The sequence below is a fragment of the Octodon degus genome, unplaced genomic scaffold (genome assembly GCF_000260255.1).
Source record: "Octodon degus isolate 3935 unplaced genomic scaffold, OctDeg1.0 scaffold00011, whole genome shotgun sequence".
In the NCBI taxonomy this organism is placed as follows: Eukaryota; Metazoa; Chordata; class Mammalia; order Rodentia; family Octodontidae; genus Octodon; species Octodon degus.
Genome location: NW_004524587.1, coordinates 8,178,165 through 8,196,418, shown reverse-complemented (window position 1 = coordinate 8,196,418; position 18,254 = coordinate 8,178,165). Strand labels below are relative to the sequence as shown.

General features: G+C 57.4%; 1 protein-coding gene across 1 annotated transcript in view; it reads left to right on the top strand.

Moving 5' to 3' along the window:
* The window catches only part of Vac14 (Vac14, PIKFYVE complex component), a 105,986-nt gene extending 88,751 nt beyond the window's left edge, over positions 1–17,235 (top strand). The window contains exons 15-19 of the mRNA XM_004625798.2: positions 6,943–7,117; positions 8,395–8,513; positions 9,712–9,791; positions 12,806–12,956; positions 16,660–17,235. Coding sequence (XP_004625855.1) covers positions 6,943–7,117; positions 8,395–8,513; positions 9,712–9,791; positions 12,806–12,956; positions 16,660–16,822 — 688 coding nt within the window. The 3' untranslated portion in view covers positions 16,823–17,235. The remainder of the gene's footprint in view (positions 1–6,942; positions 7,118–8,394; positions 8,514–9,711; positions 9,792–12,805; positions 12,957–16,659) is intronic.
* Positions 17,236–18,254: the final 1,019 nt, after the last annotated feature.

Genomic DNA, 18,254 nt, shown 5'->3' with positions numbered 1-18,254 from the left:
GGCTTGCCCAGGGGACCCGGCCTACACTGTGAGGCAGGAGAATCGGACCAGCCTAGGTAGGAGACAGGGTACCCAAGCATCCTAATGATGACCGAAAGTGCAGAGGTAGAGGCAGGAAGAATTACATGGAGCTGTTGGGGGGCTGGAGTCATCTGCCAAGCTTGGGCAGTTTGAAGAGATGGCAGACAGACCTTCCTGTGTCAGCTGGAGCTGTCCACATGTCCCAGCCCAACAGGAGGGCCCCCCCCCCCACTCCACAGGTGGCACTCACAAGAACTGGTCAAAGTGACAGAGCTGGGAGCCACCACCCTGCGTGGGACTTGCCAGCCAAAGCTCACTCTGAGCTTTCTATCCATCTCAGACTAGTCAGCCCAGAGAAGCATGCAAGGACTGCCACAGAAGTGGATGGTATTAATAGACCAAGAGAGGCTGCAGGCAACAGGTGGACACTCCAGCTCAGCACTGCCAACTCATTCTGCCCAGAGGGTGTGGACTCAAGCCTCCCCCAACCCCGGCCAGCTGTTCTACATTCCGCTGGTGGCCCTTATGGTGGGCTTGACCTTGTTGGCTGGGACAGTCAAGAATGTCCGAGATTCTTGGGAGGAGGTGATCGCTTATCCCCACTCCCCCTTAAATGTGCCCTGAGCCCTTTGGTGCCCATCCCACCAAGTGCAGGCATTCCTGGATCCTCACCTCTCTCTTCCTCCCAGCTGACACCCCACATCCTGCCAGGAGTCAGGGGCCTCACTGCTTCTGCCTTTTGTCAGTCCCTAAAGAAGGCCCAGGGAGGAGGGCAACCATGGGCACTGCTCCCTCCCACCATCCATGGCTCCACCCTCAGGGCTGTGACAGTTATAGGCAGGCAGGGACCATGGGGTGTCAGTGGCCCTTACAGTGTCCCCAAAGGCAGCTGGTGGGTATGTCCTAAGCACATGGCCAAGGGACCTAAGAAGGACGAGCTGACAATGCGGACGCCATGCCTAGCCTTGGCAGCTTTGCTGCTCTTGCTCTCAGAGGTGCAGGGCAGCGGGCTTGTGAAACAGTCTTCCAAGAAGCCACGTGACACAAATGTGCCACGGGGTCTCAGAATTCTTGCTCCCCAGAAGGGTACTGTGATGGGTACCATGTACCCTCCCTCCACTCCAACACAGCCGCAGGCATCAGTGAGGTGGGCAGGGCCTCTGGCTAGGAAGCATCCCTGCCCTGTGGAGAGCCGCGTCTCTACAGCAGCTCTGCTCTGCGTGCAGCCCCAGTGAGGATTGCAAGGAGGTCTCACCCTCCAAACCAAGGCTCGGCTTTGCCTGGACTGTCCTACCCAGTCCCTAAAGGAAAAGCAGCACTTGGTCCCCTTCCCACCCCCCAGGCTCCCATCAGCCTCTGCCCAGCCTGGGCCATGTGCCACAGAGGTGACCGGTTGGTTAGAGCCACCCAGAACCCAGAGTTCCCGCAAGGCACATGGGCATCTGCATCCTTCCACCTGCTCTCAAGCAGGGTTCCCTAGAGCAGGGGCTGCCTAGCGGGGCTCAAAAGAGCACCTTGCATGGTGGGCCCCCTGAGGCTGTCAGCCACGCAGGGCTAGCACCAGGTGCATGGTGACACTTGGCCACCATTGGTAGTTGACCGTGACACAAAGGCTCTAGCAGCCTGGCAGGTGTGACGCAGCCACTTCCAGGCATATGCTGCCCAGAGCACTGCCTCTGACCACAGCACAGGCCTCAATGGAGGCTGCACCTAAAAGGGAAATTTTGATGGCAAGACCACATGAAGGGAAAGTGACAGCCCCTTTCTAGGGTCCTGGGGGCTCAGAGCAGCAAGACAGGTCACTGCCTTGACAGCCCCAGGCATGTGGCAGAGGAGCAAGAGAAGCTGTTCCTGCCCCCTCATGAAACCAAAGCTGGAAGTAGGGGGTCAGCCAAGTGCCCCAGAAGGAGCACAGGACCACATCCCCAAGGCCTGAGGCCTTGTGTCCCAGTTGGGGGACTGCTCCCAAGTAAGGAGCCCTTCCCGAACCATGCTGTGTGCCTGCCTTTTGGCCACTTTCCCCTGCCATTCCCTGGATTACAGCTGCACAAGAGAACCCACTTCTGCACAAGTAACCAAGACCCCTCATGAACCCTGCGCCCTCCTGGACCCCCTGTAGGTTCCCTCCCACCCCACCTCTCCTTGTCCCCAAGCACTTTCCAAGCCATTGTCTGCTGATGAAATGCACTTTAATATGGGGATTCAGAACATGGGCGAATGTGTAAGGCTTGCAAGCTGCGCTCCATTATTGACGCCGTACTTGGGAGCCAGGCAAGCAGCCCAAGCCAGGCTGGGGCTCAACAGAGAAGCGATGACGCAGCAGCCCTGTGAGGCAGCCATCTGCCAGGCCTCCCCTGGGCAGGGACGGGCACTGGCAGGCAGAGCGGTGAGGGGGGCTCGGGCTGTGGAAGCTGATGGCTTCTGGATCTGAAGCCCCTGTTTCTCCTCCCCGATCAGCTGTATGAGTGATGGGCAGTGTGGGTCCTCTCTCACCACAGACTCCTTTGCAGGGGGCTTCCCAGGCTATAAGGACGCAGCATGAAGCCACAGGAGGACGTGGTGCCGGGCGCATGGAAACAGGCTGCTTGTGCAGATCCTGCCGTGGCTTTGGGGTAGCAGTGGAAAGTGGGCTTCCTTCCTCCCTACCCAGCTTCTTGACTCTGGAGCTCGTGGCATCCTGTTTGACTCACAGCTCTCCAAGGCAGGCCTGCTACACTACCCAGACATGTTGTCCCTGCCTCCTTGAGTGCCCGTACAGTGCTCTGAGTCTGGTGAGCACCCAAGACAAGACAGAAGTTGCTGTTCTTATCTGCCACTGTCTGACTGATCCAGGCAGGTGCACGCAAAGCCTGGCACCTACTAGGGGCTGCCCTGGCCTAGTAGAACTGTCCCTGTTACTCCTGTCTTCTTGAGGCTTTGTGACAAAGTGTGTTCTCCTTAAGCCCAGGTAACCTTGGAGTAAAGTGGGTGTAGCCCCACCTCTGCCCTTTCTGCTTGCCACAGCCTCAGCCACAGGCCAGAGCCACCAGGGGAAGTTCTGGGAGAGCAGCATCCAGGGCAGCGTAGGAAAGGCCATACACATCTAGAGATGCTGGGGGCCTCAAAGCTTGGCTTGCACCCAACTGCAGTCTCCTCAGATCTTTTCAGAGGGAGAATGCTGGTAAGGTGCTATAGTTGAAGTGTGGATGTTGTTCCCCAGAATTCATGTGGTATAGACTTGGTCCCAGGGTGGCGTTATTGGAAGCACTTTGGGCCTTGAGATGAGGCCTTAGAGGAGGTCCGTAGGTTACCAGGAGTGGGCCCTTGAAGGGGATTGTGTGAGCTGATCTTTCAGTCCCTGTTTCCCAGCTTGTTAGAGTGGCTGCTCCTCTGCATGCTCCTGTCCCCTAGTGCCACCTTCACCAGGGGCTTCAGGCAATAGGGCCTCCCACTTGGACTTGAACCTCTTGAACTATGAGCTAAGAAGACCTCTTCTCCTTGTTAATTGCCTCTAGCATTTCTCTACAGTAACGCAGAGCTGACTACTGTGGGAGGCTAAGTGACCATCATGGAAGCAACTGCATTAGACTGTTCTGGAATAAGATGGCCAGGCCAAGGGAGGGCAGCCCTGGGCTTGGCCTGGCAGGGGTGAGAGTGAAAGTGTACTGGCAGAGTAGGAAGCTGCCTGCAGCTGAGCAGACCAGGTAGCTGGAGTCAGGTAGGAATATCTTCAGGCCTCGGTGACATCTTTGAGCAGGATGAACAAAGTCTTTTCACGTGGTGGTGGGACAGCTGGCAAGTGCCAGGCCCTTGTGGTGGAGGCCCAGGAGCGTGGCAACCAGGGCCCTGCCTTTGCAGTTCACGTGCTAGAGGGAGAGACAGGCAGGAAGCCAGCACTCAAGCACCCTGGCAAGGGGAATTGGCAAGTGCTATGAAAGAACTAGGTCCCACTCTTAGAAGGGGCTGGCAGGAGAGGGTACATCTGCCCAGGGCCGCCTCAGGATCTGGGGTAAAGTTGAGACCCCTATGGCCAGGAGCCAGCAACCAGGTATCAGACCCTCAATAGTATGCCAGGCCCAGCCAGAGCAGGTCCGGCCAGAGCAGGCCCAGCAGTTGAAACAAGACTTGGGTCAAAGGAAAAGCCGAAGTGGCTAGGATGTCTGAGGGAAGGGTAGCGAGAGCTGATCCTGGAGAGGAAGCACAGGCGTGAGGTCTTGGTGGCAGTGGCAGGAGCTTAGCTCTGATAGAACCGGGGGAGCCTACCAACATAGGCAGAGTAGAGGATCCAGGAAGGAACGTGTGGGCCAGCACCTTTTAGAACTGCCCCAGTTGGTACAGAAAAGTGACCTACAGAATTAAGAGAAGTGGCTTCATCTGGAGGCTGGCCCAGCAAGAGATGGCTGGCACTTGCCCCTGGGTGATGGTGGCAGAGAAGCGACAAAGTCTAGCAGAAGATGCTCGGATGGCAAACCCCTAGGCCTATCGCTGGACCATGTGGAGGCAAGTGACCGAGGACCATTAGTGTGGACTTGAATAGCTGGGTGGGCCATGATGCCACTTACTGATAAAGCAAGGCAAGTCTGCAGGAACACTTAAGTTTGAAATAAAGTTTGAAATGCCTGCTGAGTGGCCAGACAGGGACATCCACGTGGCAGGTGCTCTCCCATCTGGAGCTCAGCAGGAGAGACTCACATGGGAACCACTGCTCCCAAGGAGCTTGGTATTTAGCCATCGGATCCATTCAGGCCACCAGGAGATGAAGAGCAGGGGACACCACCCAGTCTCAGAGGTAGGGGTGCAGTTAGTGAGGCTGGAGGAAAGCCAGGTAAGCGTGGTGGCAAGGGAAGTGTGTCTCTGGAAAGTGCTGCCACCTCTGACCTGGGTGCCATCAGTACTCTCCCTCTCGGCCCTCCGTGCCCACCCCGGCCCATCCTCATGTGAGCAGCCACCCGCCCTTGGCTGCTGAGGGTCCAGGCTGAGCCACACGGGCCTGGGGTCCCTGGAGAGCGCTGCCTGGCAGCAGCTCAGCTGTTGGCCTCTGTCATGGAGACGGCAGCAGCTGCAGGCGACGGGCATTTGTGACCATTTGTCAGACCGCTCCCCTTCTTCCCCAGCCTGCCCTTCTGGAACATTTCTGTCCCACAGCCTTGGAGACAGGGCTCATCTAGGGTGGGAGGAGCAGGAGAGGACAGGAAGCACTGTCTGAGTTCTGCAGAATTTCCACCACCCCCCACTAGCAGGCTGGCTGTTGTCCCCATTGTGGGGTCTCTGGCCACTGTGTGCCATGCACTCTGGTCCCACCGGCTACCTTCCAAGTGTCTCTCCCCATTTAGACAAGGATTGCCCCCACTTAGGAGACGAGGAAACTGCAGTGCAAAGACGCTGAGATCACACAGCTGCGGGTCGGGGCCACCAGGCGCTGGCGCCTCTGCCCACCCAGCCAACATTAGGACAGCATACAGCAGAGTGAGGGAGCTGTGGCTCCCACGCTGTCCACGGCCCATGTGCCCCCGTGCCCCAGCCCGGGTGAGAGTTCTCTCTCAGTCTCTTGCCCAGGCCTGATGGTTCTGTCTGGGGCTAGGCTGGAGACAGCTGGCCCACTGTTTGAGCTTTGTGGTTTGGCCTCTCCATTACCAAATGCTCTGGGATTTTTCCAGGGCTGGAGGTGGGGCGGACTCTTCTCTAGCACAAAGCAATGGCTGGTATTCAGAGGAAAACAGAAAAGCACCCCCTGATAATGCTGAGGAGGAGTGGGGAGAAGGACTGTTCAGACACATTTCGTCGCAGTGTGGCTCATGTCACCCAGCACAGGAGACCATGTCTGGTCTGTGCTGATGCTTCCCTGGAACAAGGAGCCAGGCAGATGACATCAGCCTCAGACAAGCACCATGAAGGCCTACAAGGAAGAAGCACCATACGGACCATGCCCACTTCACACCTGCCTCTGCCTGTGTGGCCGCACTCCAGCTGGGAAACCCAGACCCACCTGGCCTTGGGGCACTCTTCCTCTCAAAGCCAGGCCTCTGAGAGCACATGCCTCAGGCTTCCAACCTCAAGACCTACTTTGTCACTGTTGGTGTCACATTGCCCTCTGGGACCCTGGAAAATCCCTTTGGTGGGTGGAGGGTACTGGGAATCAAACTCAGGACCTCACGCTTGCCAGACAGGCACTGGGCCACTGAACTGTGTCTCCACCCCCAAACCTGGTTTTCTTCATCCCTTGGGTTCCTTTTTATAGCACCAAGACTTTTCCACAAAGTCCAGTCTGTACCCACAAGGCTTTCTGTAGAGGAGAGACGTGGCAAGGAGTCAGGGAACTGGGCCCTGGGACACCTGGCCCTGCACCTCCTCATGCCAGCTTCCATGTCTGCGCCACAAAGATGAATCTCAGAACTGTGATCAGGCCCCCTCAGCCTGACTTCACATCCCCTGCCACTTGCAAGCTCCGTGCTAGAAGTGGAAAAGGAAAAGCACAGACCCCCTAACCTCAGGGTCCCCTACTGGTAGAGGGCGCAGTAACAACCTAACTCACATATGCAGAATTTCTCAGATAAAGATGAGTTCTTCCAGAGAGCGTGTGAGGGTACTGGTGTAGGGGGTAAAGATAATGTGTGTAGGTACTCAGAAAGGTAACTGGTGGACCCTGTGACATCCCAGGAGGCCAGTGGCCCAGATGCTTCTCTACAGGTTGGACATAAATGTAGCCTGTAGGACTAGAGGGTTCTGGGCCAGCTATGTTGGGAGGCACGGAGCCAGGCTGCAGGGAGCAGCTCCCAGGCCTTCCCAACCCACCACCACACACAGGCCTTAGCACCACAGCCCCACCCCAGAGCCCTGAAAGGCCAGGTTTCCTGGGACCCCAAAAAACCAGGGGGAACCTTCCAAGTGAAGGCCAAGAGGTAACTAGTGATCTGAGCATAACCGTCGCCATCTGTTTTCCAGGCAGCTGTGTCTCCTGCTGAACGCAGAGAACATCTTTCACTCCATGGCTGACATCCTGCTCTGGGAGGAGGACCTCAAGTTCGCCTCTACCATGGTGCACACCCTCAACACCATCCTGCTCACCTCCACCGAACTCTTCCAGCTGAGAAACCAACTCAAGGACCTGAAGACTCTGGTACTCGAATCCCTGGGCTCTGACCTCAGTCTAGGCCTGCAAGTAGCCAGGCACCTAGCTCATCCTTCAGCTGCCCCCAGGAGGCTCATGGGAAGAGACAGGAGTAACATTGAGAGCTCCCTGGTCCAGGGTAAAATACAGAGCCCCTGGGTTGAATGGCTATGCATGTAAGTGCCCACCTGGAGCGAGTCACCCGCGGCCTGGCAAGGTCTCGGCCCACAGAAGGCTCCTTGGCCCTGCACAGGGTCTGTGTCCTGCCCAGCCTGCCCTTTCCTACACGCTGACTCCCACCCTCTGCGCATTGCCCCATCCAGACAGGTTCAGGCCACTGGACATAATCCTACCCCTGTGCCATAACTAGCCACACCTGTCCTATAAACAGATGTCGTAAGCTAGGGCATCACATTGTTGCCTGTGAGGACCCCCAAAGCCTGCTCAGAGAACACGGAAATGTTTGCCACAGGACAGGGTGACACACAACTCATAGGTATCACATAGCCCAGCTGAGGCCTCCAAGACCCTGACCATTCTGGGTGCTAGGGTGCCAGGATTTCTTCCCCAGTCTGGACTCCTGTCACCTTACTCCTGTCCCTCCCAAGTCAGAGCCTGCAGACCCTGTCTTGCCCAGGTCAGACCCAGGCATCCCAAGGACTCTCAAGCCCATGTCTGAGGGCATCTGGGGCCAAGTGGCTCAAAATGAGCCAGGCCACAGCCCTTCCTTCCTCCTGTGGTTCCGTCCAGACATTCGCAGAGGCCTTAAGAATTTTCCTCAGTGGCAGGGGCTCCCCAGTGTGAGCTCGGCTGCAAGCATTCCGAATAGACGAGCGAGCGAGCAAGCAGGGCTGCTAAAGGAGGGACGAAGTGATTGTTTTGGGATGAAGTAGAGCGGGCCTGGGAGCCCAGCAGAGAGTTCCCTCCTTGTCCACACCCCCCACTTCCTTCCTGCCTCTGGGACCACAGAGTTCTGGGGAGGATAGTGACTCTCATTTTGCTACGGGCAGAAGTGCCAGCACAAAGGGCAGTCTCACTCCCCACCAGGCCCTCACCACTGCCACCACCACACTGCTGTGTGGGACTGGGAGGTAATGACAGGGTCTGAGGAACTGTCAGCATTTCCTTTGTGACAGCTCATTCCCAGCTGGGCTGCCAGAAACAACCAGGGTGCTGAGCTGGCACCCTGGCTGCTCCCAAGGGGCCCAGGTTCTCAGCCTTTTAACTCCAGGGGTCCCACTCTGGGGAGGGGCTGGGCCTCCTAACTGCTGTACCTCTTCCCTCAGGAGAGCCAGAACCTATTCTGCTGCCTCTACCGCTCCTGGTGCCACAACCCCGTCACCACGGTGTCCCTCTGCTTCCTCACCCAGAACTACCGCCACGCCTATGACCTCATCCAAAAGTTGTATCCTTCCTCCTGTCTACCCCCACATGGGCAGGAGGGTGCCCCTGACCCTCTGCTCAGCCTCCAGGGTTTGTCACATTAGAGCTGCCTAGCCAGGGACACTGTGAAGGACACTTTTGGGATAGCACAGTTGGCAGCGGACAGGACCTATTGCAGAGCCTCCTGTGCGGTAGCTGGGCCTGAAAAAGCCTCCAGCCCTGCTAGGGGCCAAGTGGGCTGGGCCCAGCAGTGCTGATAGGATACTCCAGCCCTCTGCTCCAGGGCAGAGGCAGGTGTTCCCCACTGTGCCAGGCCCAGAGCTGAGGATACACAGACCGTGCCGGACTGCTGCGGGTAGCTGTGGGCTGGGCCAGCGGGTCTAGTTGGATCTTCAGAGGTCACAGACAGAGTGTGGCAAGCTCTGTAGATGACAAGGTGAGAAGCAGGTGGGACATGAAGCGGGGACGTACACACATACACACACTCCTCAACCCCCGCCTCCCCAAAAGACACCAGTAGTCAAGATTGTTTTTGAACACTGGAAAGCAAATCAGCTTTGTCTGTAAAGCCTGACAGGTGCTGCCACTAGGTTGGAGTGCTCTTTCAGGATGCAGAACTGGCCTGTGGTCCTGATCAGCCAGGAACAGGGGTTAAGGGCATGTGGGGCCATCCAGGTGAAGTGGTGAGGTGCCGCCTTGCCTGGCTCCCCTCAGTGTGCCTGCTCACCTTCTACAACATAAATTTGTTCTTTGCTGTCACTTCTGTGATCCAGGGACCTAAAGGCCGCCACCCAGCTCCACATGTGTGCGGCAGGCCTGGCAGTGGCTGTGCGTGGGATGAGCAGGAGCGGGACCCTGGCCCCGCCCCCCACTATCCCTACCCACACGCCCCACCAGGCTGCAGTACCCTGATAAGAGCCACCGCAAGCTCAGAAGGGCACAGAGGTCAGAGCTGCCAGAGCAGAACCTGAGCGCCTGCACAGGAGGGATAGCTATGCCCAGTTCCATGCAGAGGGACAGAAAGAAAAGAGAATAGACATAGGTCCTGTGTAGGCCAGAATCTGCTTAAGGAGGGACCCAGGTGGAAAGGGTTTGTGGAGCTCCAAGCTCCTGGCTTAAGCCACTGGGGTCCAGCCTCAACCACCTCTCAGCAGGTATAGCCACCTGGCTGAGCTGACTGTACTAGCCCCGTGGAGAGCCTTTCCTTGACTCTCACCCAGCGGAGACCTGGAGGTCACTGTGGACTTCCTCACAGAGGTGGACAAACTGGTGCAGCTGATCGAGTGCCCCATCTTTACGTGTAAGACCTGGGGTGGGGATGACTGCATCTAGAACAGCCCCAACCCCAGCCATGGGCCCTCTGTAGGCTGGAGAGAGGTGGGGTGGAGCCAGATCCAGGGTTGCCCCTAGCTGGGGACAGAGGGAGGGCAGTCGGCCCAGGGATGCTTCTGGAATGTCAAGAATGGAAGACGAGGACCAGGGTATAGCTCCTGGCCGCAGCAGCATGGCCCCTGCCTGGCAAGCGTGAGGTCCTGAGTTTGATTCTCGGTATGAAAAAGAAAAAAGAGTGTAAAACAAGGTTGACAAAGCTGAGAGGCCAGCCAGAGCGGGTGGGCCGCAGGCCTCGAAACTTGGTCCTGCCCGTGCCCTCAAGGTGGGTCTCATGGTAATAGGCCAGAGCGGATGCGGAACCCACCAGAAGGTTGTAGTGAGGCCCTGCCCAGGAGCTATGCCCTCTCCTCTGAAAGAAGCGCTGACACGTGCCAGAGCTGCTGAGTAACACCCAGGCTGAATGTGAAAAAAAAAAAGTGGCAGCTGGCTGGGTGAGCCACGCTTGGCACCTCAAATGCATAGCCACGCCTGCTCCCTGAAGTGGGCAGGCGGTGCTCAGAATGACACACGTGTGTTTACGGAGTGGTGGAGAAGCAGGAGCAGCCCTGCCAGGGGCCACATTCCTTGCCAACCCAGCCCCCAGGCCTTCAGCTCTCTGGCAGATCTCTGGTCCACCAAACCCAAGCCATCAGCCTCCTTTCTCCCTGGAGCCCAACAGTGAATGCAGGGACTCAGGTACGCCCTCTCCCCAACTCCCATTCAACAGGCCAGCCTCCTGGAGCAGCAGGAGCCACAGTGACTCACACCGAGGAGAGACAAGGGCAGGAGGGAGACCCTGTTCTTGGCAGAGTACACAGCAGCACGTCCCAAGCAGGCTGACCCTAGATCTACGACTCACATCAGCTCCCAAGACCTTCTGAGGCGGGGCAGTGACCACAGAGAGGCTCACCGGTCTCTGTGTGGCATCCTTCCTAGCTGAATTGCTCAGATCCCAGGCCCAGTGGCCAGCTGGTGGCCAGCTTAGACACGGCGCAATTCCAGCTGCCCAGTGCCGAAAGGGAAGGAAGAACTCAGAACAACCTCTTACTTTTCCAGTGCCATGTCAGCTGCCCATGCCAAAGACATGTGGCCCCAAGGGCATGGGGACTTCTCCCCACCAGTGAGCTAGCAGTCTGCAGGCGCTCTATAGGTGCCCCCAATTGGATTCATTTTTGACACTGTCTTCCCAGAGACAGCAGCAGATCCCGTAAGCTAGGGATCAGTCACCAGAAGTGTCCCCCTTTGCTTCACATGCCAGTCACAAACCCCAGGATTTTACCTGTGCTTCTGACCAACTGTCAGTCACAGTTCCCAAAACAGCCCTACAGGATTCATGGATGTGCTAGAGCAGCTTCCAAAACTCTGGGACATAGTTTCCTATAGAAACTACTATGAAGAACCCAGATGCAGAGGCACAGGGGTTGGGGAAGAGACACACCACCCTCCAGGAACAACTGCAAGTCCTGCTGTCTAGACGCTCTCACTGTATAGCCCAGGCTGGCCTCAAACTCCTCATCCTCCTGCCTCAGCCTTCGAGTGCTGGGAGTATAGGCATTCCTAGCTGTCCTTTGGATTTTGATAGGGTCTTTATTACTTACGCATTCTTTTGCTTTTCTCCTTTTCTTTGTTTCTTTTTTTTTTCTTTTTCTTTTTTTTTTTTTTAAGTTTCTGTTACTCATGATCGAACCCAGGGCTTCACACTGAGCTACATTCCCAGCCCCTTTTAATTTTTATTGTAAGACGGGGTACCCCTTAATGCCCAAGCTAGGTTCAAACTTCAGTCCTCCTGCCTTAGCCTCTGGAGTAGCAGGTACTATCAGTATGTATGACCATGTCTGGCTATTTTAGACTTTCTTTTTTAAATCACTGGCCATTGGTAATTCAACCCAACCTTCGTCCCTCAGCCCCTCCTGGAGGTTGTAGGTTGACCTGAAAGTCCCAGCCCTCTAATCCTAGATGTCATCCTACTGATCTGCCCCTTTGCCAAAGCTACTAGGAACAGGCATTCCTCAGTCAGCTCATTAGCATACAAAAGATTTGTTTTGGGGATTCCAAGGATTTCCAAGGATTTTGGGAGTTGTGTGCCAGGAAATAAGAATGAATACAAAATACAGTTCACAGCATCACAGGTGGCCAGCCTGGGGACAACTATAGGTCTCCTTTTGGAACACCTGCCTCCTGGAGCAAGAAGAGGGGCTGTGAGACGTCCCAGGCTCAGAAGGGTGCTTTGACCCATGTGCCATGGTCCACCCTAGCTGTGGCCCCAAGGCCTGGCTGCCCAAGCTCCAGCACCCTCCTAGACCCCCTGAGCAGCCTCTCTAGGGAGGCTTTGCTCCCTCCAGAAGACAGTAGTTTGTCCTTCACACTGTTACAGCCAGCGACCTAGGAGAGGCATTAAGACCCTTGGGGAAGCTGCCAGGGAACACAGCTGGCCACCAGTGGGGTCCAGGCACCCAGGGTTAGAATGGACACTCCGCCGAGACCAGGGCTGGGTTTCCTGCCTTCTGCATCCAAGGTGGAGATCCAAAAGCACCTGCCAGACACTCGGGCTTTGGTTGTGCCTCGCTGCACACAAAAGCCTTTTCCTTTCCTGCACCCCCCCCAAGCCACCCTAATCCACTGTCTTTCTCTCTCCTCACCCTATTTATAGCTGTTGTGATGGCACGCGCACAGCCGACTGGGGAATCTGTTACTCTACAAGCCCCCACCCCTGATTAGCCAGGAGGCAGCAGAACGTGGGGGAGGTGGGCCTGGCCCTGGAGAAGGAGGCAGCTGGCCTGCTTGCTTTGCCCAGGCTGGTCCTCCAGCTACAGGTGCCACAGTGCTGGGGTCCCAGGTGGCTCTGGCTCACTCCCAGCCAGGCTGAGTTGTGAGGTCTGGGCTGGGCATGTCCCAAACTGTGCAAATCCCTGACCCCTGGCCTCTGCCCTGCACCCTGTGTAGATCTGCGCCTGCAGCTGCTGGACGTGAAGAATAACCCCTACCTGATCAAGGCGTTGTACGGCCTGCTCATGCTGCTGCCCCAGAGCAGTGCCTTTCAGCTGCTGTCCCACCGGCTCCAGTGCGTGCCCAACCCTGAGCTGCTACAGACTGAGTGAGTGCCTCTGTGCCTGCCCAGTGGGGAAAGCAGGCGCCTGCAGCCTGCCCAGGTCTCCACTATGTTACTGCAGCCTGCTTCCCCATCACCCTTTGACCTTGTGACACAACCATCAGGGAGCTCAGTGTGACCAGCCCTCCATGGAATTCAGGCCGCCCAGCATCAGTTAGTAGAGGCCCCTGCACAGGAGCTGCAGTGTGGGGGATAGAGATAAGGCCCAGGTCAGATCAGAGAGCAAGATACTGGGCCCCAGAGAGACCCCCGTGTCATGGAGATATTCCTGACACATTCCTGGTGGGATCGGAGGCAGGGATGTACCCATGGCTCCCTGCTGGGGTCCCATCAGCAGGAAAAGCAAATCTCCAGGAGGCCCAGCATGGCATCCTCTGGGCAGGGGGGTCCGGGCTCCCACCCTGAGCCCACTGCTGGCCCCAGCCCCAGAGCCCGTTGGGCTGTGTCTATATTTGGTAACCCTTGGAGGCTTTGCCTCATCCACAGGCATTTGGCATCCGAGATGGAAAATTTCACTTGTCAGGTCGCCATGGAAACCAGCAGAGCACTGAGAAGATTTACGCTGAATGGAGTGCACCCAGCTTGCATCAGATGCCCTGTGTGTCTAGAATTCCCTCCTAGGCTGTTGGGGGCACACAGCAGGCCTGGCACTGTGCTCCAGCAAAGGGCCCCAGCACTTGCCCTTGAAGTGGACTCAGGCCACCTCAGGTGGGCCTGCTTGGCACTCCAAGCAGCTGGACTACCAGGCTTGGGTTCCGACCAGCCCTTCAGGGGCAGACCAGGCCACCTGATAGGCTGGGCCCTGCCTCCCCTTTCCCTTCCCCAGCCAGCAGTGCCCCAGCTGGTACAGCCTGACCTTGGCCATCTGTGTCTCCTCCACTCTGGGTGCCACCTGGGTGAGCCCAGGAAACAGCACAGTGAATGCCCCAGAGGAGCAGCAAGGCAACTGAGTGTTGGATTTACATTTGACCCTCCATCCAGAGCACCTCTAGCTCCAGAGATCCCGTGGAAAGGCCCTGCAGCCACACTGGCCTCACCAGCCTGGCCTAGGCAGTGGCCCTGCTGCCACCCAGTAGGTGTTAAGGGCACCTGGCAGACACTGAAGTGAGAGTAGGAGACAAAGCAGGTAGCTTCCCCATGGGAACCAGAGGGCTCCCGAGCTCTGGATGCTGCATCTCATCTTAGGAAGGACAGGAAGTTAGACCCCTGCCAGCTTCCCTAAGCCAGAGTAGGACACCTTTGCAGCAAAAGCTGAGAAAATGAGGATTTCCTCAGCCTCTCCCATGGTTGGAGTATAGGAAGTCTTAACCCAAGGCTTAAGGTAGAGAATTCTGTGGGCCCGTGGGTGGTTCCTAGTCCTGGGCTAGGATCTGGTTCAGGCTGTGCCATATATTGGTTATGTGGCCTCAGGCAAACCACTGGTCCAGGCTCCTGGTTTCTTCATCATAAAATGCACATCTGGAGTCCATGGCATGGGGCTTCTTCCCAACCCTAGGTACCCAGCCTTTTCTCACGAGGGCCTGGGAAGAGACAGCCCCCACTACAGGCACAGGGGCTTTGGGCAAGGAATGGGATGCAGAGACAGCTGGGGAGGGATGAGATGGCAGGGTTGGGCATGGAGGGACAGCTCACACTTAGGGAAGGAGGCTGAGGACAGTCCTGGGCAGGCAGACAGCGTGGTGAAGCCAACAAGCTATGTACTGGGAACAGCTGGGGGAGCTGTGCCCCTTCTGGGCTTGCATCCCACAAACCGTGGCGTTGTGCTGCCATACCGCCTCCACAAGCCGTCTTCTCAGCAAGGCAGAAGGGGCATGGAGGGGTAGCAGAAGAGTGTGCCAGCTCTGTGTTGCGGGCCAAGCAGCCCTGTTGCCCACAGCCTGAGTGGAGTTGCAAAGTACTTCAGAGCTGAGCGCTGGCCACGCCCACTCCTGTGGTAGGGAGGGGCCGTGCTCCAGAGACCAAGCTTCACGTCCCTTTCCCATCCTCAGAACCTCAGCCAGGCAGGAAGAGTCTGCCTGTCGCCAGGGCAGGAGTGTGTGTGCACATGTGTGGTACTGGAGGTTGAACCCTGGACCTTCACATACTCGGCCCTTTTTTTATTCTTTGAGGTTCTTAGTCACTAAATTGCCCAAGTTGGCCTCAAATTTGTGATCTTCCTGCCTCAGCTTTCCAGTATGTAGGGATTATGGGTGTGAGCTACTACCCCTGATTTAGGGGTAGCACTTTTGTCACACTGAGGTCCCAGAGAAAGGATGCAGCCCTCTCCTCCCTGCCCTGCCTTGGCACCTTCATGTTCAACCCACCCTTGAGTGTGCCAGATGTGAAGCCAGGGACAGCCTACAGGCCCATCCAGGGGCTTCATGACCTGTCCGGCCTGAGTAGGTTAGGCAGCAGTTAGAACTCCAAGCTCGGGTGCCCCTCAGCCTCCTCACACATATACCAAGGCTGTTCGTGGGGCAGCAGCCCCTTGGCCACAGGACTACTGTACCACAGAAGTTCTTCCCTGTCCCCAGGGGAGGCAGCAGTAACATTGGGAACCCAGGGTCCATCCAGCAGATCCCCATCTTTGTTGAAACAGCCATGAGCTGGGCCAGCTCAGGAGCCAGGCTGTTTTTAGAAAGCCATTTGGGAAGAACCGATCAGGCCATAGCATTTCAAGAGGCTGTGGAAAGCAACCCCTGCCCTCCTGCCCACAACCTGGTGGACCCAGGAGCCCACCTTCCAGCCTGTGATCCTGTCTTTTAGGGATGAGCCATGTTCATTGATGAGGTGGTATTGTGGGGGGCCACATCGTGTTTCCCCCTGCTGAGGTCTCCCTGAACTCAAAGGCTCAAGGACTCTGCCTAACTAAACAGCCTTCCATGCTGAGAACCCCTCAGCAGGGACACCAGGCTACTGGCTGGAAGCATATGCTTCCCATCCACACAGATCTGCTTGTCCCAGGCCATAGAGGAAAAAAACAACACTATGAGGCTGTGGTGGAGGGACCACTAGGAATGGGACAGACCCAAGGGGATCTGGTCACCTAGGGTAGACCACACACCGGCCCTGAGGCAGTACAGCTGCTTCCTGCGCCGCACAACTGTGGAGATAGCATGCACGCTGTGGTAGGCAATGTCTAGCCTCTGCTGCTGTACAGAACACCTGGATGGTAGCAACAGGAGTGTAGGAACCACTGGCACAGCCAATGGTAAGACCAGCTTTCCTTCCTCAGGGACAAGGAGCAACTACAGGCCTCATGGCCTCAACCCTCAAAAACAAATGCCCTGCCAATTTAAGGGCCCAGTGTCCCTAGCCCTGGGACTACCCTAGAGAAAAAAACCAGGCTGCCTCCTCCTCCCCTTTTCCCCAGACCCTGTTCCAATCCCCAGCTGGCTTCCTGGCTGGCTGCTAGCCCTGGCTTTCACCCCAAAGGGAGCCACTGGTAAACAGGAAATGCTTCCCCATTTGATGCCTGCTCTGGGTGCCATTGCCAGCCCACAGCCTGAGTGATTTCCAAGCAGCAGTGCTGGCTGGCTGGCCGTTCCCACTGGCTGCAGAAGAGGGGGTACACGTGGGGCTCCCGGCTCCTAGGGGCTGTCTGCTGGGGAGAGGTTCCCAGTGTGGGCTGACAGATCCCCTGGGACTGAGCCCCACCAGCAGTCCCTTGCCCACAGACACTGACTCAGCCCTCTGCTTATCTCACCAGAGACAGTCTGAAGGCGGCCCCCAAATCCCAGAAAGGTGACTCCACCAGCATTGACTACACAGAGCTGCTGCAGCACTTTGAGAAGGTCCAGAACCAGCACCTGGAAGTGCGGCACCAGCGGAGCGGGCGTGGGGATCACCTGGACCGGCGGGTAGTCCTTTGACACACTGCTGGTGCAGCACAGTGAAGGGCCCAGCGAGGGACCCGGGAAGCACTCAGGGGCGTCAGGCTGCCTCCCTGGGAGCCTGAGGACCAGCCCAGGGTGGACAAGGAGTGGGGTGGGTGCTGTATCCACCTGCTCCTCTGAGACCCCAGCCCTCAGTGCTGTCAGGTGCACCCTGGCTTCAGACAGCTGGCAGCCCCACCTGGGGCTGCAGCCTCAGCAGTCTTTCTCACGCCCCTCTGTGAATTGAGCTGGAGCTCCACCTGCACCCCAGCCTTGTGTTACTCTGCATACACACGTGACATGTGCACGTACATAGGTGTGTATATAGCCTGTATGCACAGGGGACCAGCGCAGAGATCTCTAGGGAGTAAATGTGCAGCCCTCTCCCCGCTCGAATAAAGAAGTGACAGAAACACTAACCTGCTCCTGCCTGCTCCTTCCCAATGCAGCCAGATGTTGCCACTGCCCCGGGGCCTTGCCTGTCCAAGAGGCCTGGTTTCTCACTGGCTGTACCACCAGGGCCTGAGCCCTGCTCTCCACCACTATGTCCTGCTCCTTCCTCCAGGCCTGTCCTGGCACCCTGAACTCCCTGGGGCTACTGGGACATGTCCCCGTTGAGCAGGTGGGATTGAGCCTTGGGATTTTCTGGACAGAAAGGAACTGCAGACTGCCGGGCGCTTTGCGTGAAGATCTCTGGGCAGCGGGTAGAAAGGCCAGTCCAGGAAGAGAGCGAAAGTCAAGAAGCCTCCCTGCTTCTAGCCTGTAGCCCAGGAATCACCTGTCCCAGGCTTTGGGAAGCCCTGGCTTGGCCTGGTGAACCTCAAGTGACTCCTGCAGACTCTGGAGAAATGCTTGCCTTTCTCCAGAGCCAGCAAGCAGCAGCCCATGAGTAGGCTGTCAGGAGTCTCCAGGACGACGGGCTGAGCTTGCTGTCACCCACCTGCCCCTGTGTATGGCCCCACGCACTGCCCAGGCTTCAAGAACTGCACTGCCCTGCCGCACGCCCCAGTCACTGAGAAGCCTGTCTCAGGGCCAGGAGACCACTGTCCCTCCAAGCCCTTCGCATCAGGCTTGCCATCCGGATGACATCGCCACTCAGAAAAGAAACCAAAGAACTTATGTATGAGGGTGTGAAGGTACCGACGCCCCCAATCTCCCCTGCTCGTCTTGGAAGGCGTGCGAGTCCCCACCCCCTAACCAAAAGCCTAAGGCTAGGTGTCTCTGGGCGCCAGGACCCCACCGCACCTCCACTCCCGCCGGAGGGCTGGAAGGCCCCGCCCCAGCGCCACCCCGATCCGCGGTGGCGCCCGCGCCCGCCGGCCCGCTCGCCCGACCAGTCTGGCAGCGCCCGGGCTCGGATTTCAAAGCCCTGGTTCCTGGCCGTGAATGGGCCTGCGCCCGCCCGGCCTTTCCCACAGCCCCCGCCCCC